At 36.1% G+C, this 22,249-nt stretch overlaps 1 protein-coding gene across 10 annotated transcripts; it reads right to left on the bottom strand.

The window, feature by feature from the left end:
• Positions 1–4,503: 4,503 nt before the first annotated feature.
• Positions 4,504–12,782, bottom strand: LOC116022882. 10 transcript variants are annotated; one of them, XM_031263778.1, is made up of 9 exons: positions 12,469–12,782; positions 10,226–10,364; positions 9,387–9,706; positions 8,713–8,881; positions 5,674–5,950; positions 5,448–5,520; positions 5,275–5,362; positions 5,096–5,181; positions 4,504–4,925 (listed from the first exon to the last, which is right to left on the bottom strand). In XM_031263778.1, exons 3-9 carry the CDS (start codon positions 9,531–9,533, stop codon positions 4,683–4,685), a joined length of 1,083 nt encoding a protein of 360 aa, XP_031119638.1. In that variant the 5' UTR covers positions 9,534–9,706; positions 10,226–10,364; positions 12,469–12,782; the 3' UTR covers positions 4,504–4,682. The 10 variants fall into 10 exon arrangements, with proteins under 10 accessions (XP_031119638.1, XP_031119645.1, XP_031119643.1 ...); XM_031263785.1 differs by lacking the exon at positions 10,226–10,364 and having other exon boundaries at positions 9,387–9,481; positions 9,560–9,706; XM_031263783.1 differs by lacking the exon at positions 10,226–10,364 and having other exon boundaries at positions 9,387–9,468; positions 9,560–9,706.
• Positions 12,783–22,249: the final 9,467 nt, after the last annotated feature.

Genomic DNA, 22,249 nt, shown 5'->3' with positions numbered 1-22,249 from the left:
ATCACTCTGTCGTAGCCTCTTTGAATGTTCGAGGTCAGCCGGTGCGTCTTCCCGAACTCGCCGATCTCCTTGGCTCGCATGAGTTCGCTACCGGTGATAGCTATGGCAGTGTTCCAGCCCCTGCAGCTGCGGCTTTTGTTGGCCAGCGTGGTAGTGGAGGTCGGTCGCGGTCTTGGCGTGGCGGATCGAATCGCCGCGGTGGGAATCAGTCACGTGGCGGTGCTGTTTTCGCCGACCAGCAGCAGCAGCAGGGCAGTGGTGTGCAGCGTGGACGTGGCTCGCATGACGGTGGCAGGCCACGTGGGCGACGTGGTGGTAATTGGCAGCCTCAATGCCAATTATGTGGCAATTATGGCCATCTTGCACCAGCCTGTTTTTCTTTAATTGGCCGTGGACTCCAAGCTCATTTAACATATGCTGAGGATGCGCCGAATCTTGTGTCTGACTCGCATCTTTGGATTCCAGACACTGGGGCGACAAATCACGCGACCCCTGATATTGCTGCGCTCTCTACATCTGAAGAGTACACTGGTGGTGATGCTCTTCGAGTTGGTGATGGTACAAGTTTGCTTATTAGTCATACTGGTCATGCTTCTTTTTCTACCCCGTCTAAAGTATTTAGGATGTCTGATATTTTACATGTTCCTGGTTTGTCTTCCTCTCTTTTATCTGTGCAATGCTTTGCAAAAGATAATAAAGTCTTTTTTGAGTTTCATCCATCCTTTTTTGTTGTGAAGGATATAGCAACCAAGGCAATTCTTCTTCGCGGCAATAGTTGCGGTGGTCTCTACACGCTGCCCATTCCGAAAAACAGTCCCCGTGCGTTTATCTCGTCCCGTGCTTCCTCTTCCGTATGGCATGATCGTTTGGGACATCCTCATCAACGAGTCTTAGATCGTATTCTTCCTTTTTGTTCTGTTAGTGGTTCTAGTCGCAATAATCGTTGTACTTCTTCTTTGTGTTCTGCGTGTCAATTGGGCAAGTCTACTCGTTTCCCTTTGCCACGTGTAGACTCTGTTAGTTCGAATATTCTTGATTTGATTTATACTGATATTTGGGGACCAGCTCCTGTTTTGTCTTCTTCTGGTTATCGTTATTTTGTTCTTTTTGTTGATGACCATTCTCGTTACACGTGGTATTATCCTATGAAATTGAAGTCTGACTTGTATGCCATTTTTGACAAGTTTCGTGCCTTAGTTGAACGGTCATTTAATCGCAAAATTAAGGCTATTCAGTCTGACTTAGGAGCTGAATACAAAAAGTTACATACTGTTCTTCTTAAGTTAGGGATTAATCATAGACAATCCTGTGCCTACACTCATGAACAGAATGGTCGTGTTGAGAGGAAGCACAGGCATATTGTCGAAACTAGTCTTACTCTTATGGCTCGTGCGTCTGTTCCATCTCGTTTTTAGGACTTTGCTTTTGAAACTACTGTTTACTTGATTAATAGAATGCCATCTAGTGTTTTGCAGAATTCCAGTCCTCATTTATTGTTACATAAATCTTCTCCCTCATACTCTTTTCTTCGTGTGTTTGGTTGTCTTTGTTATCCTCACTTGCGTCCTTATAATCGTCACAAAATGTCGTATCGGTCATCTCCTTGTGTCTTCTTAGGTTATCCTAAGTCTTTTAGGGGGTAATAACATTTATATCTGCAGACATGTATACTTTGACGAGAATGTGTTTCCCTTTGTTAGTAGGGTTGCTGTGCCATCTCCTCCCTCTGTGCAGAAGCCGTGGGCTGAATCGGTTTTACAGGTATTGCCATCTTCTCTTGCTGATTCTGCTCAGGCTGCTTCTCCTGTCACCACCACTGCTGCTCCTACTCGTCAAAGAGGACGACCCCGTGGCAAATCCACACGTCCGACTGTTCGCTCCCATGCAATGGCTACGAGGAGTTGGTCTGTGGCTCCACTTTTGGCTCTCTCTGCTCATGCCTGTCCTACCGAGCCCACTTGCTACACTCAGGCAGTTAAATTTTCTGAATGGCGAGAGGCAATGGATTTGGAGTTCAATGCACTTTTGCACAATCAGACTTGGGTTCTAGTTCCTCCTCGCCCAGGTATGAATGTGATTGGGTGTAAGTGGGTTTTTCGTACTAAACGTAAAGCTGATGGTTTAATAGAGAGGCATAAGGCGAGACTTGTGGCGAAAGCGTTTAATCAAGTTCCTGGTCAGGACTTTTTTGACACCTTTAGTCCGGTTTTGAAACCCACTACAGTCAGATTGCTTTTGAGTTTGGCTATTTCCTCAGGTTGGGTGGTTAGGCAGCTTGACGTACACAATGCATTTTTGAATGGTGATTTGGCTGAGACTGTTTATATGCGTCAACCACCCGGGTATGCTGATGCTCAATTGCCTGATCACGTTTGTCTGTTGAGGCGTTCCTTATATGGCTTAAAGCAAGCTCCACGAGCTTGGTTTAATCGGCTGTATACTTTTTTACTCTCTGTTGGGTTTATAGCTTCAAAGACTGATGTGTCATTATTCTATTACTCTCGTGGTTCTGCATGTGTGTATCTTTTAGTATATGTTGATGACATTTTGGTAATGGGAACTGATGAGCTACTAGTGTCTGATTTACTCTCTAAACTGTCTAATGCTTTCAAAATTAGAGATCTTGGTGAACCTAGTTTCTTTCTTGGAATTGAGCTAGTCAAAACTAGCAATGGTGTTATTCTTTCTCAGCAGCGGTACATGTCAGACATCTTGAAACGGGCTGGAATGACTGATTGTAAACCTCTCGCCACTCCTATTTCTACATCGAAAACTCCATTGCTTAATTCAGATTCATATGAAGATCCAACGAAATACAGGAGTTTGGCTGGTGCTCTCTAGTATCTCACAATTACACGGCCAGACTTATCCTTTGTGGTCAATCAATTGTGTCAACATATGCATGCTCCAACATTGTCTCACTGGGAGCAGCTAAAACGAGTGCTCAGGTATGTCAAAGGCACCATCTCATTCGGCTTGCGTGTAACTCAGTCAAATTCTAGAGAGCTTCATGCTTTCTCTGATTCTGACTGGGCTGGTTGTCCTGAGGACTGTAAATCTACTAGTGGGTATGCAGTCAAAAGACAGTTGCAAGATCATCCACGGAAGCTGAGTATAAAGCCTTGGCTGATGTTTGTGCTGAGGTCATATGGATCATGTCCTTGCTGCGTGAGATCAAAATTGATGGCATCCTTACTCCCAAATTATGGTGTGATAATCTTGGTGCTACTTATATGTGTGCGAATCCAATTTTTCATGCAAGAACTAAGCACATGGAGATTGACTACCACTTTGTTAGAGATAGGGTTGCCAATGGAGATATTCAGATTAACTTTATTTCCACAAAAGATCAATTAGCTGATATCTTTACAAAAGTTTTGCCTAGTCCTAGATTTTCTTTTCTTAGGGACAAGCTTCAGGTTAGTAGTTTACCCTACGCTTGAGGGGGAGTATTAGGACTCTCTGAGTTTGAGTCACGTTAGGACTAGCTATCCTACTCTACCTGAGACTCCCCTTGTATATATATCTCCTATTCCTCATCATTGTAATTGTTCAATTGAATCAATACAATATTCAGTTCTCATCCTATGCATAGGATATGCTATTTTTATACATAATGTTCATTATTTTAATGTGTACAAAATAATATAAAAACAGTTTGAGGGATCATTATTTAAATGCATAACGTTCACTATGTGTGCATAGGATTCATTATTTAAGGATGAATAAATTGATTGAAGATTGATTATTTAGACATGTATATTCTTGGCTCATTTATGTTTGTTGTACATGATGTTCATTATTTGTAGAGCATTTACTTAAAATATGATATCCAATAAATCTAGGTTTACTATTTGTATGGATAAAGTTTACTATTAAAATTTGCCAAAAAACGTTTTCTATTGTTCTGGCATTAATTGATGAAAGTTTAAGGTTCTTTCCATGTTCAAGTTTGTGTTCACCCCTTATTATGGCTGGCTTGTTTGGTTCGCAAAAAATATTTAAAGGTAAATGAACTTGATATTCCATGATAAAGAAATTATCGGAAAGATTAAGGAATAATGAATATAAAGACAATTATACCCAACATAATAATAACAGTAATAATAATGGTAATTAAGAAAAGTTGTTGAAGGCATAATTGTCCTTGTTTTCCATGAAAAACAAAAAATCAAGAGGGGCCATGAAAAATGTTTTCGATGAACCAAACAAAACAAAAACCAGTTTTCTTCAAATTCAAGGAAAACATTTTCCTTGAAAAACATTTTTCAGGAACCAAACATGCCCTTAATGTTTTTCCTCTTTTTTTTTGGGTCACTGTGACATTAGTTTCCGTCTCAAAAGCTTTAAGGAAGCGATGAAGATGCTAATTTTTTGGTCAAATTAAAATATGATGAAACAAACTGACAAAAGGTTAGTTTGGTCTTAAAAGTAGTTTTAAGGTAATGATGAAAATGGTAGTTTCGTCTTAAAATTTTCAAACTAAAATCTGAAACAAACAAATTATGCGAAGGTAAAAACAACATCTAGAATTAGAATGAATGATCTGATGATAGTTACATTCACTGCAATTCACCAAAATAGGGAAACAGCTATAGAAACATGTTCTAAGCCAGCCATTATTGAACAATAAAAAACATGCACAAAGTAAAGAAATGAGATGAGAGGAGTCTGAGTCTCTCTCAGTTGGAGCTGTTATCAACTCCGGGATGGGATTTCCTTCCGCTTTCGAGATCGGTTTGTTGCAGATCAATCTGGGATGCAGGAATGGTTTCTGAAGATGGGTTTGGATGCATACCCACCTGAGAGGGAGTTTGCTGCTGATTTGACCTAGCCATCGGTCGCAGGACCATATGACCGATCATTGTAAGGCTAAACCCAAACAATACCGCAACAAGAACCGATGTATATTCACCAAGGTTAAGCTGTAACCCAGAAAAGCGAAACCATTAGATTTCTTCATCTTAACCTAACCGTATTAGTTCAAAGTATGTAATATCGTAGTAATCAACTATGGTGTATAAATAAATGTGCTTTAGTGTGTAAGTCCCTAGTCTCAGGCTTTAAAGAAAAAAGAGGAGAAAGCGTAACATACCACCAAGTAGAGGACATGTCCAAATAGAACCACGAATCCAAACTGAACCAATCCATAAACCCAAGCTTGTTTTCTCGCTGAAGACACTAGCAGAATTACAACGGTTTATACTGTAAGGCAAACTATGAGAAACTGAAGCTGTCACAATTGAATGAATACAGGAAAGTAAATTTGGATACCCATCCTAAACGATATCACATGTGCAATGAGACCCAATATGATTGAACATGGAGCAGCAAGTGGAGGATCACGATCTCCCTTCGTGGACTGCACACAAGTCCAAATCAGGAAACTTGCTAACTATCAAGCTTAAACATTGCGAGAATTAAAATACACCAGTCCTTTTATTTACCAAAAGTTCCAACACGAATAAAAAGTAGGCAGTCACGCTGCAAATGACATCCACAGGAACAGTGATCCAATACCTAAAAGAAGGTATGCTAAGCTCTCAAGAGAGTTGTCATAATTCAGCTAAAACGAGCTTTGATAGAGAATTGATTTAAAAAATTATAAAAATAACAGAAAGGTAAACAAGATTTTTTTTTCTTGGCCTTTATCAGAGAGTATCATTTACATACCTGTTTAGAGCAAGTCCAGTTTGTGCAAGAACATTTATCACTGCATTCCGATAATTATATTTAATATGTATGTTCTGAACCTTGTTTCTACAGATGTCACAGGTGCTGTTGCCTTTCAATGTAAACCATTTTACAGCACACTCTCGGTGGGCCAGTGCAAGTTCACCTTTGCAACTGCATTCCATCTTAACAATGGCTGATCCCTCCCCAAGTTCAACCAAACATATTCTGCAAACAGCATCTTCTGTAACATCTTTGCCCAAATTATCACTCACATCTGAACGAAAAGACAAAAAGATTGAATGCAGGTTATTACAGGTCAGAGCAGGCGAAGTTGGAGTCCAAAATGAATCTGTAAATGCAAAGTATAAAAACACCCTAGCATCACCGATTTAATTACGGTTCTCCATTCAATTCTAGTGGAAGTAAATTCCCTACTATAAGCAGCTCTAAGAGGATAGTCTGAATGTAAATTCACTTGAGTTTTAGTAATATCAATACTTCATTATTACATAAGAAAGCAAACACAAATTATCAGGGAAAAATATCATTTGTATATTTTGTGACCAGAATTTAAAATAGTAGTGAACCCTGCCTTTGATCAGACTGTCTGCTATGCTAAGAAAACTGGGAGTCTCTGACTCATGCTACTGCCTAGAATATTAGTTCAATATCAGAATATTACCTTTACCAAAAGATGGAGCAGCAGCTGATGTTGCTAGAGCACCAACATTGATTTGAGTAGTAGAGCGAATTACACAATTTAGCCTCCCTACCATGTGTATTGTGCTTTCAGCCTCCTTTAAATTAGGTACTGAATGTGATCGATGTAGTGGGTGTTCAATCCCCTTTGTCTACAGAATAATAAATGCGGAAACAAAGAAAACATAAGTTAGAAATTAGCTTTAACCGCAAAGAACAAAATTCACGGAAGAATAATAATTGGCTAACAAGCAAAGGCTTTAGCTCTATGGAAAGAAGAAATTTCACCAAAAACTTTGGTTTCTTATGACCAAGACTCTTTTGTTCTTAGGACCAAAAATTCTCTCATGAACAGGACTCAATTTGATAGACATTTTCATAGACTCAATACATTTAGGAACTAATTAAAGCCAAATAACACTTAAAAGAAGAAAGAAGTGAAATGCAAATGTATTGCATACTTTGGTTGTGGACAAACTGGGAAAAAGATGTGTATTCAACATATTGTTCAAGATAGAATTAATATGAATGAATTATTGATGCATCAACCACCATGGTATATCTCAACAATGATTTACCATATTAACGGAGAAAACAGTATCATACTAAATTCATCATTTAATACAATTAAAGTTGTAATAAATTTTAGGCACTTACAGATGAATTAAAACTTCCATGTGATGAACGAGGATTTGGGAGTGCAATTGGAATTTCTGGCTGCGACAATGTTCTTTTAATCCTTGGATTGAAAACTTCTGTAGGAGTTAGTGTCCTCGAAATTGCAACCTCTTCAATCTCTGACATTGTGTTTTGCAAAATAGATGATTTACCTCTAGATATCACCCCTATCGGAGTCGGTGAGAAGGGTACGTTTCTCCTAACAGAATCTCTGCTGATTGCTCCATTATTCCTTCTGGTATCTCTACAATCAAGTTTTGCCCTTTTGTAGATACAGACTCAGAGATGACCCCACATGACTGTTTCACCCAAAAACGCATTCAAACACATCAATGAACTTAGTAGTCAGCCTGTAGTTATCTGGCAATTTAAAGCAACTATCACCGAAACCTTCTTTCTGTGAAGTCAACACGTAGCATCATATATCCATTACAAGTTGACACATATGCTATATATAAATACCAAGCTGACACAGAGGCAATATATAAATATTCCGTGGCAAAACACCACTCAGCTCGCTGTAGGTGAAGTATTGGCTCAATCCACAGATTTTCCGTACACGCAAGTTGGCAAGCAGGCAATTTATAAATATCACGCAAATTGCACATTTACTTATCATTTATGTTTGTTGATGTTAACAAAAGAACTCTATATTTTTCATATTTCTCAGACTAAGGAATATACATATTTATACAAGAAACTATATACTAACTAAGGTAAGGATCGGAACCAATCCCTAAGAATATACACATTAATCCCTAATATCATGCTAAATATATTCCTACCATTTATAATGTCAAACAGTTGAGAACACTTACCCGCCAAATAAGACATGATATAGATACTTTGCCAACATAATATCTCATAAATTACATGAATTGAGCTTCCTTGAATTCAATATAGATGCATTGAACAACAAGCAAAAAACTTGGAACTCTCCTTCGAAGACTTTCCAGCCTAGTTCATCAAAAATAAAATACTAAAATGATATTGGTGGAGACAACAAATTTCACTGAATTAAGGCTACATTTGCTACACAGGAACCAAGTAACTGAATTAGTACTACAGCCACAAATTCCATTTCTGCATTTCTTATGTTCATTCCATCCAAATCATCATTCCTTTAGGAATGTTCATTACTTCATAATAGTGGTTACAGGGAGAACAAGGAATCAAAAGATATTGTCTTGGGATCAAATTAATTTTGAATAAATAATATTAATTTCTCTCTTTGTTCCTTTCTATGGTTCATTCTATTCCCATATGCAGCAATTCAAGTATACCAAAAGAAGCCCAAGTCTTAACTAAAATCTAGTTGGTGGTAGCTATATAGAGACAGAAAATCCAAAATATGGGTATACACAACTAATACATTCTTGAAAAGAAATCACCATTGAACAAGAAAAAATAGTTTTGAAACTGGGAAAACCATGCAATAACAAATTTTCCAGATTCTGTATATGCCTAATAAGAAATGTCAAAAAAAAAAAAAAAAAAAAAAAAAAAAAAANGGGAAAAATATCATTTGTATATTTTGTGACCAGAATTTAAAATAGTAGTGAACCCTGCCTTTGATCAGACTGTCTGCTATGCTAAGAAAACTGGGAGTCTCTGACTCATGCTACTGCCTAGAATATTAGTTCAATATCAGAATATTACCTTTACCAAAAGATGGAGCAGCAGCTGATGTTGCTAGAGCACCAACATTGATTTGAGTAGTAGAGCGAATTACACAATTTAGCCTCCCTACCATGTGTATTGTGCTTTCAGCCTCCTTTAAATTAGGTACTGAATGTGATCGATGTAGTGGGTGTTCAATCCCCTTTGTCTACAGAATAATAAATGCGGAAACAAAGAAAACATAAGTTAGAAATTAGCTTTAACCGCAAAGAACAAAATTCACGGAAGAATAATAATTGGCTAACAAGCAAAGGCTTTAGCTCTATGGAAAGAAGAAATTTCACCAAAAACTTTGGTTTCTTATGACCAAGACTCTTTTGTTCTTAGGACCAAAAATTCTCTCATGAACAGGACTCAATTTGATAGACATTTTCATAGACTCAATACATTTAGGAACTAATTAAAGCCAAATAACACTTAAAAGAAGAAAGAAGTGAAATGCAAATGTATTGCATACTTTGGTTGTGGACAAACTGGGAAAAAGATGTGTATTCAACATATTGTTCAAGATAGAATTAATATGAATGAATTATTGATGCATCAACCACCATGGTATATCTCAACAATGATTTACCATATTAACGGAGAAAACAGTATCATACTAAATTCATCATTTAATACAATTAAAGTTGTAATAAATTTTAGGCACTTACAGATGAATTAAAACTTCCATGTGATGAACGAGGATTTGGGAGTGCAATTGGAATTTCTGGCTGCGACAATGTTCTTTTAATCCTTGGATTGAAAACTTCTGTAGGAGTTAGTGTCCTCGAAATTGCAACCTCTTCAATCTCTGACATTGTGTTTTGCAAAATAGATGATTTACCTCTAGATATCACCCCTATCGGAGTCGGTGAGAAGGGTACGTTTCTCCTAACAGAATCTCTGCTGATTGCTCCATTATTCCTTCTGGTATCTCTACAATCAAGTTTTGCCCTTTTGTAGATACAGACTCAGAGATGACCCCACATGACTGTTTCACCCAAAAACGCATTCAAACACATCAATGAACTTAGTAGTCAGCCTGTAGTTATCTGGCAATTTAAAGCAACTATCACCGAAACCTTCTTTCTGTGAAGTCAACACGTAGCATCATATATCCATTACAAGTTGACACATATGCTATATATAAATACCAAGCTGACACAGAGGCAATATATAAATATTCCGTGGCAAAACACCACTCAGCTCGCTGTAGGTGAAGTATTGGCTCAATCCACAGATTTTCCGTACACGCAAGTTGGCAAGCAGGCAATTTATAAATATCACGCAAATTGCACATTTACTTATCATTTATGTTTGTTGATGTTAACAAAAGAACTCTATATTTTTCATATTTCTCAGACTAAGGAATATACATATTTATACAAGAAACTATATACTAACTAAGGTAAGGATCGGAACCAATCCCTAAGAATATACACATTAATCCCTAATATCATGCTAAATATATTCCTACCATTTATAATGTCAAACAGTTGAGAACACTTACCCGCCAAATAAGACATGATATAGATACTTTGCCAACATAATATCTCATAAATTACATGAATTGAGCTTCCTTGAATTCAATATAGATGCATTGAACAACAAGCAAAAAACTTGGAACTCTCCTTCGAAGACTTTCCAGCCTAGTTCATCAAAAATAAAATACTAAAATGATATTGGTGGAGACAACAAATTTCACTGAATTAAGGCTACATTTGCTACACAGGAACCAAGTAACTGAATTAGTACTACAGCCACAAATTCCATTTCTGCATTTCTTATGTTCATTCCATCCAAATCATCATTCCTTTAGGAATGTTCATTACTTCATAATAGTGGTTACAGGGAGAACAAGGAATCAAAAGATATTGTCTTGGGATCAAATTAATTTTGAATAAATAATATTAATTTCTCTCTTTGTTCCTTTCTATGGTTCATTCTATTCCCATATGCAGCAATTCAAGTATACCAAAAGAAGCCCAAGTCTTAACTAAAATCTAGTTGGTGGTAGCTATATAGAGACAGAAAATCCAAAATATGGGTATACACAACTAATACATTCTTGAAAAGAAATCACCATTGAACAAGAAAAAATAGTTTTGAAACTGGGAAAACCATGCAATAACAAATTTTCCAGATTCTGTATATGCCTAATAAGAAATGTCAAAAAAAAAAAAAAAAAAAAAAAACAAAGTCCACTCAGAAAACAAACAGTGAAACAGTGGTAAAAAAGTTAAACACAACATTTTCCAATAAAGGGAAAAAATTAACTTAAGAAAGGAGTATGGTATGCCATTGAGAATGAACTGGGTTGTAGTTCAGACAACAATGCATCCTTTCTAGCCAAAGACTCTTCTTTTGTTGTTTCCACATATCCCATGGCAAGAAAGTGAATGAGATACAAGAAATGTTTGAAACCACCAAAACCCTGAAAAGTAAACCCCAAAATTGAGCTCATGTGATGCCTTTAGATGGATGATTAACCAGGCAGGTTTCAGACTGAGAGTCAGACAAATAGGATATGTACTCACTCCGTACTCATTAATTTCCCCATCTTTAACAGGCTTATGGGAAGAGACAAAGGGAAAAAAGCTCAAAATATTACTGTAAGGAGTCAGCAGTAATATAGACTATAGAAAAAAAAAAATTATGATTTAAATCTTTGGCATCATGGATTCATGGCTGCATGCCACATTGATAAAAACTTAAAAATAAAATAAAACAAAAGTTAGAATAGTATTAATTAAAAGTAGTATTGTCAATATGGGCTGGCAATGTGGCTTGGCATTTGGGCAGGTCTAGAAATGCCAAACCCAACTCATCCTCATCCCTGCCCTAACTAGCGGACTTGGCGGGTTAAACAAATAGTAATATATTATTATATATAGCCATGCTACATTTTTCTCCTATGTTCAGATCTTTGCATTGACCATATTGTCTGCAAGTAATGCATATAGCGTGTAAGAGTGATTCAAATAAAATTCAATTTATTTTACTTAATAATGCGTGTAGTCAATCTATCATGTGTACTCACACCAACTAAACTTGCATAAAGCTTCAAAGAAGAGATGAAAGGATTTGCAGATTGAGATGGAAAGGTTGCTGAAGGACCTGTAAATTCCCTTGCAAGGCCAAATGCAAGAAGCAGAACAGAATGATGTGCAGGGGGCATGAAGTTACAGAAATGCAGATATAATCAACACACATTTCATTAAACCCAATCCAAATGCAAACTGCTGAGGTGTCAGTCATCATTTTAATCTAGGAAGCAAAGCCAGAGCAAGATAGAAAAGAAAGAAGAAAAAATCACAAAGTAAGCCCAAATATTCAACTTCCTATTGAAAGTTGCAGGAATAGATAATAAATCATTGCCAGTGCTAACTTCTTATAGTTTCAAAACGCTGAAAATATCATATACCTCCTTCACAAATCACAAGCACACACATAACTTCAGATGAAGAACTAGTACTATGTGTTTGCACTAGAAATTCATTCAAATTGACCACATAGAAAGATGGAAAAGAAGCCAATAAATCAACATTGCAAAAACAGAATACTATCACAAATAATTGAACTTTTAGGGAATAAGGCCATGTTAACAGGTCAAAGAATCATAAATTTATAAACCAAATTCACACAATTAAGCAACCCCATTGGAAATTCTACCCCATACAAGGAAAGCTGAAGAAATTGAGACCCAAACTGAGATAAATTGAAAAGAATTATACTCTAAATTCAACAGAGAACCTGAGCAAAGGTCTTCGCCATATTGAGTATAGCCCGTAGGATAAGATTTCTCATACCGGAGCTTGTATCTCCCCTCAGGGGTCTCGAAATGCGTCTTCAGACCAGACGATTGCGCGTTGTTCCCAGATGTAGATGACGACTCCATCATACTATTACTCTCCGCTGGGTTGATCATCCTCGCAAACAAAGGCTCTTTAACTCCCTCGTCGGCTTTCAAATATGCAAATGAATTTTATTTTATTTTTTTTTTTTTACTAACTTCGCCATGCGCATCTTCCGCACTCTATGTCTTCGCCTTGCGCATCTTCCGCACTCTACGTTAATTGTGACTGGTGAGTACAATTTTTTTTTCCCTTTTTCTATAATGATATTTTTCGGTTTTCACGTGGAGTATTTATTTGTGTATATAACATTGGATTAATATTTGATGCACCGCCGGTGTATAGATGCTATACACCAATTGTGAATGAGAATGTGTCACATTATTTTAAAAAAAAGGATCAATATTGACTAGGTCCTTTTTTGCAAAATACTATTTTATTTTATAAGAAACTTTTTATTTCTTATTAACCAAATATATCACTTTCCTAAACATATTAATTACTTAACTATTATCTATCTAATTTCCTAAACATTTTTATTCAAAGGACCATGGCTGGTTAAAATTTAATAGTTGAAGGACCATGGAGATTAACTTGGACCATGGATGGTCAAAAATTGAAACTCGAAGAACTACGGAATCCAATTTAAAAGTTTAGGACTATAAATGACAAAACTATCAAACTCGAGGGACCTTGTCTGGTATTAATTCTTTTTTATATATACTAAATGTTTATTTTTAATACATTGAATGCTTATTTTTTAAATATTTATTTTTTTTAGATAATGAAGATTCATTATTTGATAGTAATTTGTATACTAAAAGTTCATTATTTGGTATGGTACTAAATAATGAACATTTAGTATATTAAAATGAATATTTATCTATGGTCCACAGTATAATTTGCTCATGCCCATTAAAAAAAAAAGGGAAAATCGCACTTTTAGTCCCTCAATTGTAACCCGATCTGCAATGTTGTCCCTCCAAAGTCAATTTTGGTTAATTGGATCCATAATTATCTTAAACCGTAGTGAATGTTGCCCTTCGGTCAATTTTGGCTCTTACCAGTGTTAACACCATGGACATTTAGGTAATTTCGCAGCCCTTTTGTCTTTTTACCTTAACTCTGACCGTAGTTCACCATTTCACCCTAGCACATTTCACAGCTCAGCCCTTCCCTTTCACTCCCAATCCATCATTTCCGTTCATCTACTAGTTCGAAGAGGGTGACGCAGGTTGCAAGAGGATGTCTTCAAACTACTCCGGTTCAGGAGAATGGATTCCTGAAGTGCGTTGTTGGTGCGGCGAAATAGCTCCGGTAAGGATGTCGTGGAGTTATGCCAACCCTGGAAAGCGATATAGAGCATGCCCACGCTATGGAGTACGTGTAAGCATGCTAAACCATTTACTGTATTGTTTTTAGGGTCTAAAATACTGAATTTGGCTTGGTCCATTTCAATTTGAATGTTAGGGGAATGGGAACTGTAGGTATTTTCAATGGCTGGACTCCGATGTCTCTGACCGTATGGCCAAAGTGATTCGAGGTCTATTGAAGCGGTTAGATAAGCAAGACAGTGAGATGCAAAGGCTTCAAGCAGTGATTGAAGAAAAAAATGTCAAGCTGAAGAAGAATAGTTTAGACAATAAATTTCATTTTTTAATGGTTTTGGATTTGGAATTGTTGTGGGTTTTGTTAGTTTTATGCAATGGATGGAAAATGTAGAACCAAGTTAAAATCTTGACCAGTTGAAGTAGGATGTTAATGGATTTGCCTGGTTTGTGAAATGCCATAGTGTGTAATGAAATGAGGTTATTGGTACTTTGTATTGGTAAACAATTGGGTTAATTTAAGTGTTTGGTTAATTGCTATTAAGAATATGTGTTCTGGAATAGAATTGTGCAATGGTGCTTGTGTAGCAGTGTTGTAATACCACTATGGGACTGCAAAATAAAGTGGCAATATGAAGTGGCAAATTGAACAAAAAAAAAACTGCAAAATGAGCAAATGAGCACCAAAAATTCCTTTGCATTGCAGTAATAGTTAATCTGCCAAATGTACAAGCACAAAAACTGACCAAATAAGCACAAAATAGACTACAACTGCTTAGTTCATTGTACCAAATGAACATACAGAATCTGTGTCCAAGAACATACATCAAGTTCATTGCCAATTGAGCACACATCAAGACAGTAGGCATTGTACCAAAAGAACATACATCAAGTTCATTTTGCTCATAATAGTTGCCAAGAACAGGCATCATTGCCAATTGAGCACAGAAACTGACCAAATGAGCACAAAAAAAGCTTTAAAACACCATTGTTTACCAAGACAGTAGGCATTGTACCAAAAAAAAAAAAACATCAACATCATTGACAACATAACAGTCTCCAAGAACAGAAATCATTTTTTCTTTTTGATTAGCACCAATTTCCCAGGCCTGGCTAGTCTCTGAATTACACTTATAGTTCTGCTTGTAAGGCCAAGTCTATGCATCTCTTCAGTAGCATTTGGAGTTAAAGTTGTTCTTTGTGTAGAAATAAAACTAGACGCCTGTGGAACATGGTTCTGCAGTGGTTGTGATGATTGAGACCCCACTACCTCCTGAGATCCCTTTACAAAGAAGTAGTAAATAAGTAATGTGTTAGCTTATTAGTAAAGAATATAATTAAATCAACTCCTAAATGTTGAACACCCAATTACCATTTCATCAAGTACAAAAGCGGGGACTTGTGTTTCAACTGCTATGTCTTCAAACTGCCCTTCAACCTCATTCTGCCCTTCAACCTCAGCCTCAGCTTCACTTTCAACATTCTGATTTTTCATTCTACCCTGTTCAGACACCTACATGATAATAGGATTAGATACAGAATTGAAGTAATTGCATTAAAAGGAAGACTCATGTAGTAGCATTACCTGTGGATTTTTACCCTTGCAAGTAGTCTTATTATGCCCTGTCAGTCCACATACTCTGCACCTCTTGACTTCCCCTAATTTCTTTGTTCTACCTTGACTTCTTTGCTGCCCTTTCTCTTGAAGTGGGTCAATCTTTCTCTTTTTCTTAGGCATACCAGGTTGTGCCTTATATTTGGGGGGAATTGGTGCTGGAAGATCAACTTTATGCCATAAATCTGATAACTGAATAGGCAGTATTGCAGGCTCATAAGCTTTCAGATAAGTGTCCACTGTGTAACAGTGGTGTACATAATCTTCAGGGCTTCCTCTTTGTTTCCTAATAGCTGCCACAGCATGACTGCATGGAATGCCAGTCAGATCCCATCCTCTACAACTGCACTGTTTGAGGGCTAAATCCACCTTGAAGGCCTTAAAGTTGTGATCATCCACTTGGTATAAATTATCCTGTGACTTGTATGTATCATACCTAGCAGACCTATCCTTAGCCTCTTCAAGAAACTTTGATATTTTGGGACAAATTTTATGTGGATATGTCTTCATTTTGTCTCTATTCTTTTGCATTCTACCCATTGGATATAGCCTAATCTTATTACACATTGTTAGAAGAGGCTTGTCCCTGAAACTCAAAATAGTGCCATTCCAAGACTCACACAAATTATTCAAAAGCATATCAGACTTTGTAAATGTGCTAAAAAAAAAGCCCTACAGTAGTGTTTAGGATCCCTGGCAGCCAACCACTCATAAGCCTTTTCATTTTCTTGCTTTAACTCTTCCATAATCCTTTTAAATTCTGCCTCTGTTGTTGCTTTACACACAACCCACAACTTCTGCTTCAGAATTCCTGTAAATCCATCATTCACAAAGTTAGCATGCATATGCCTAACACAGAATCTGTGTTCAACACCAGGAAACAACTCCTCAACAGCAAGTACCAAGCCCTTTTGTTTATCTAAAATTATAGTCCATGCAATAGGATTACTTGATATATTCAAGTCACTGTCCAGCTACTCTAAAAACCATTTCTAACTCTCCTTCAATTCTCCCTCTATAACTGCAAAGGCTATAGGAAACATGCAGTTATCTCCATCAACACCAACAGCACTTAAAAGTTTCCCTCCCTTCTAACAACCCTTCAAATGAGTGAATGACAGCCATCCAACCCAAAAAAAAGGTCTACAGCCTCTAAGAAAACCTTCTTTGCAACCTCCAAAGCAAATATATAACCTAAGAAATCTAGGTCTGCCATTAACACTGAATTCAGCATTAAGCTTCATCTTGACAGTAGTCCCAGGATTGCTTCTCCTTAATTCCTCACAGTAATCATTCAGCATGTTGAATTGCTTAGAATCTTGCCCTTCCAGCTCCTTTCTAGCCTTATGCTTAGCCCTATAAGCCTGATGTTTTGTTACCTGACAATGTAATTTTTGCTTCACATGCTCTTGAAACTGTCTCCTTCCCCAGTCCATATTCAATCTAAAGTCATCTTTGTACAATCTTGCTAGAAAACCTGAGTTAACTGTCTTGTTTTCATCTTGGTCTCCACATGTGTGTTCAGGGTTGTATGTCTTAATTTGAAATGGACATCTAGGATTGCTTCTTGACCCAAAAATTGTCCATTTGCAAATATCATTGTGTCTACAGCAGGCCCTAACCCTTCTGCCCTCATTCTTTATAAATTTCACATCTTTTCTTCTCATTGCCTCATGATATGTTACAGCCCACTTAAATTCTTTGGCAGATTGAAAAATCATTCCCAAAACAAACTTGAAGCCTTCCTTTTTCAAGTTTCTTTCTTGGAACACAGTGTCAGTACCATTAAAATCCCTCTCATCATCTAAATCATCTAAACTCCTAAAAATTTCTTCAGAATGTACACAATCAACTCCATTAACATCTACCTCAGCCTCATTTCCCACCCTCTTAGCAGTAGGACCATTCACCTCTACCTCAACTTCTTCAAACACAGTATCTGGACCATTAACTTCCCTTTCAAAATGTTGTTCACTACCCTCATCAGTGAGTAGTGCATCATCACCCAAAGACCTAGATATCTCTACTTCATAATCTCATTGATCATCATAGAGATGTTCAACATAAATGTCCAACTCTTTGTTTCTAGGAACCTCTAAATTCAACACTAAAATATCAGCATCATTGGTCACTTTCCTCAAATCAGTATTTCTGCTATTTGGCTTACCTTTAACCTTAACCCAGAACTGGATCTTTTTGTCACAAAACCTTAATTGTTTACCATCCTTCTTAAGTCCAGTAAACTTCCCTCATCATAGTTGAAATAATCAAAGTACTCCACAAACCCATCCCTATATTCAACTTTTGACTTCAAAACCAAATTACCCCCAATAAGTAGTTTAATTGTAAACACAGAGGAATCCTCACCATCATCTATAAAGCATTAAATTAAAGGTCAAAACTTTACAGTTGTGCAGGGAAAAAAAATACAAAGTTCATTCACAGTCAATAGACAGTGTTGCAGCAAAATAAAAGCTTCATTCACAGTGCTTTTAAATACATTGAGAATGTAAACTGCCTATGGTCCCCATGTGGGTACCACCTGCTTCATTTTCCACATGCTTCAGTACACTACAATAAAGAAACATACAACTACAGCTGGTCCCCACTGGTCCCCACTGTAGGAATAACCACATAACCCAAAAAGACATTGCACATGCGAAAAAGAAACATATAAACACCCATTTCAAGTTCAAATTTCTACTCTTACTGAACTATAACTGCTACCCATTAAGCAATATTCCCATAACCCAAGACATTGCACATGCTAGCTACTCATTTTCGCAACACAAACAAGACAAAAATAAGCTTTTCAGCTGCGAAAAATAAAGCCATTAAAGTTCAGCTACTTACACGTAGGAGTCGTATTGGAGCCATTATTCCTCCTACTAATCATTTCGTTGCAAACCAAACTCGTCGTCCACTTCGTAGCAGTCGGATGAATGGGCAATGACGGTTTAGGGCTGAAATGCGATGAAGGGTGAAAGGGGGTGAAATGTGTTGGGGTGAAATGGTGAACCACGGTCAGAGTTAAGGTAAAAAGACAAAAGGGCTGCGAAATTACCTAAATGTCCATGGTGTTAACACTGGTTAGAGCCAAAATTGACCGAAGGGCAACATTGACTACGGTTTAAGACAATTAGGGACCCAATTAACCAAATTTGACTTTAGGGGACAACATTGCAGATCGGGCTACAATTGCGGGACCAAAAGTGCGATTTTCCCAAAAAAAAAAAAAAAAAAAAGTAAATCACAAATTATATTGTGGATTCGGGTCCAAAACGACGTACTTTGGTGCAAAATCTTTTTTTTGTCCCCTTTTTTCATTGTTAACGATGTTAACTATATATTCTATAACCAATTCAAATATCAATTAATAACTTTAGGCAATTTAAATTGTGATCTTTTCCTCTCCACAATTCTTAACTTTAGATTTTGTAGATTATTGTTCTCGATCATATTTGCCTGCATCAATTCGTTCTTCTATTACATTATTATGGAAGATGGAAGTGATGAGTTAGAGATGGAAGTGATGAGTTAGAGTTGGGCGTAGATGAAACATCTTCGATTCCAAGGTTTTATGTTATTAAGGATTGAATTTCTTATTTTTGATTTGTTTTCCATGCTTATTTCAATTTATGTTAGCATTTTATTTTTATGATTTGATTGTTTCATCATTTATGATTTGTTTGTTTCAGTTTAGCATAAAAATAAAATGCTATAAGAACTCTTATATGAACTCTTATAGCATATTTATCATTATAGAATATAATACAATTATGTTATTATGAAATAGTATCTTTAATTGTAGATATTAGACACATACACATGTTATATATATTTTATTTTTCAAATTTGATTTAGGTGCAAAATTTGTGTATATAGGCACAGAATTTCACAACACAAGACATGAAAATTCATAACATAAGACACAATAACTGATTTGTTTTAGGTACATGATTCATACTTTTAAGATACAAAATTTCATAATACAGACAAAAAAACTCACAACATAAAATACATACACATGCACCACACAGTGCACTGCGAACCTTGGTCCATGGTATAAGTATTGCTCATCTGGAGCCTTAATAAATGAAGCCGGACATGGTAACATGCCATCAACGTAGTTGTTATACTGTGGACCATAGTCTGAAAATGACATCGTTTTTTTAAGTAAAGAAACGACAACCGTTACATTTTAACAAATCTCATATTTTTTGTGTATTCATAACAAAATGAAACTATAGTGTATCTAAAATGAAATTGTGTCGCATATTGTGTTTATATTATCAAATGAAATTGTAATTGAATTGAAATGGTACTTTAGTTGTGTTGAAATGAAACTGCAGTATGTATAAAATGAAACTGAATAACATGTCTCACATATTGAGTGTATATTGTCAAATAGAAGTGTAATTGAATAGAAATGATACTTTAGTTTTGCTGAAATAAAACTACAGTATGTATAAAAAGAAACCGAATAACATGCATCAATATTAAGTGTATATTGTCAAATGAAACTGTACTTATATCGAAATGATATTGTAGTTGTGTTGCAATGAAACTACAGTGTATATAAAATGAAACTGAATAACAATTTCACATATTTGAGTGTATATTGTCCAATGAAACCGTAGTTGAATTGTAATAAGACTACAGTCTGTATAAAATGAAATTCAATAACATGTCGTCTCACTGTAATAAAATTATTGTATGTATAAAGTCAAATAAAACTATAGTTGAAACAAAATGAAACTATAGTTGTGCTAAAATGAAATTGAATATGTTATACAAGTAGCGCTAATTACGCGGAACGATTGCCATTTTTTTATATTAAAAAAAATGACATTATTTTGGACCATGATCCACAGTAAAATTTGCCCCATCAACGTATCCATTGAAATTTTGACCGTAGAGAAACGACTGGACCGGCTCAAGCACAACTTATGTATTGGGCCAAGGCTAGGCCTAGGGACGTCCTACTATGGGCCTGTAGACTTAGACCACATCTAAATTACTTTACAAGATTTGAAAAATATTAATGTAGTAGTTTATTATTTTATTATTCCCTTTGTCTCATTTTATCTATTATATTTAATATTTAGGTCAAATTAACTCTTTTATTCTTTACTTTTTTATGTTAGTATTTTCTTAAAAATTTTAAATTTGATTTTTTTTTTTGTGTTTAATAGTACTTTTAATGTCTTTTCTAAATATATAAAGTTTACATACTAATTTTAAACTTAATATTATAAAAAATTAAATTATAAATAACTTCAGTCAAACCCCGTTAACCGAACCCGACACATAAAATGGGACGGAGGGAGTAATAAATATTATTCTATAATTTGTAATAATTTATTACTACTACTCAATTATCATGTAGTTTAATGACTTAATGGACAAAATCTATAAAGTTGTAAATAAATAGCAATATGTGTATGAGTGTATCAATAAAATAATAAAAAGAAGTGTACAGTTTATATTGCTACGAAAATAATATTTGTATAATAACAAGCACAAGAACGAAATAGAGGTGGTCAACACGAGTCAAGCTTTGCCAGGTTCATTTTAGAGGTTGAGTTGCAACTCCCTGCGCACGAGATAGAGCTTCTATGCCATACAATTCAATAAGTCTTAGAAAGACTCTTGTATAAATAGTGGTGCAAACCCATTTCCCAACCCAATGTGGGACAAATGCTTACTTCAAAGCTTTTCCCACTATTTTTCCAACTCAAATGGGTCAACTTTGAAAACTAATTTCTCATTCACCCATTATCTATTTTATGCGTACTATATATCAATTTCTTCGTCTAACTACGAAGAACCCGAATCTACTTTGATCTGACCCAAATTGGAAGTGGACCCCACATATATTTGTACAATAAAATAGCCACTAAAATTGTCATTTTATGCTATTTTTCCAACAAGATATACTTCAGCAGCAGAGTAAAAAAAAAATTATAATACAAAAGAAATTTTTAAAATAATATATTGAGCCTACCCGTACTGAGCAAGGTAACCTCCTTGATTGGTTCTTTGGTTTACTTACTAATCTTGACGAGGATTTAAAGTGCAAATTTGTAATGCTATATTGGGGTGTTTGGGGCAGTAGGAATCAGCATGTTTGGAATGGCCAGCCATGCGTCCATAATATGGTATTTAATTCAAGTCTCAATTTCTTGGCAAATTGGAGGGCGGTGCATAAGGTTGGGCGGACGTAGTTGCCATCGAATGGCTGAGGAATTTTGGAAAAAAACAAATGGTGGTAGGCTAAAGTTGAATACCGATGCAACATTGGACAAAGTAAATAATGTTATGGTATTGGGTTGGGTGTTGCGAGATAATGAAGGTCGTTTTCTTGCGTGTAAAAGAATGTGCATCATAGGTTGTTATGGGATCAAAGAGGTCAAGGCAGTTTGTATTCATGAAGCCCTTAGCTGGTTAAAGGATACAGGCATGGGAGAGGTTGATGTGAAGACAGACTTTCAATTAGTTTATTTTGCTTTATGCTCTTTTAATTCTGTTTTTGGTTTTATTATTGATGATGTTAAATAAGTTGCATCCATGATTTATGTCAAATTAATGATGTACACTTCTGTTTTGCTAAGCAATCTGTGAATCTATTTTGCTAAGCAATCTGCAAATCGTGCCTCCCATACTGTTGCTAGGGAGGTCATTTTTGTGTCAGGTTGTGGGGAATGGTTTGACGCCCCTCCTCCTTTATTTGTTGA

This window comes from Ipomoea triloba, chromosome 6 (assembly GCF_003576645.1).
Source record: "Ipomoea triloba cultivar NCNSP0323 chromosome 6, ASM357664v1".
In the NCBI taxonomy this organism is placed as follows: Eukaryota; Viridiplantae; Streptophyta; class Magnoliopsida; order Solanales; family Convolvulaceae; genus Ipomoea; species Ipomoea triloba.
The sequence above is the reverse complement of the archived record's forward strand: the minus strand, read 5'-3'. Positions and strand labels throughout refer to the sequence as shown.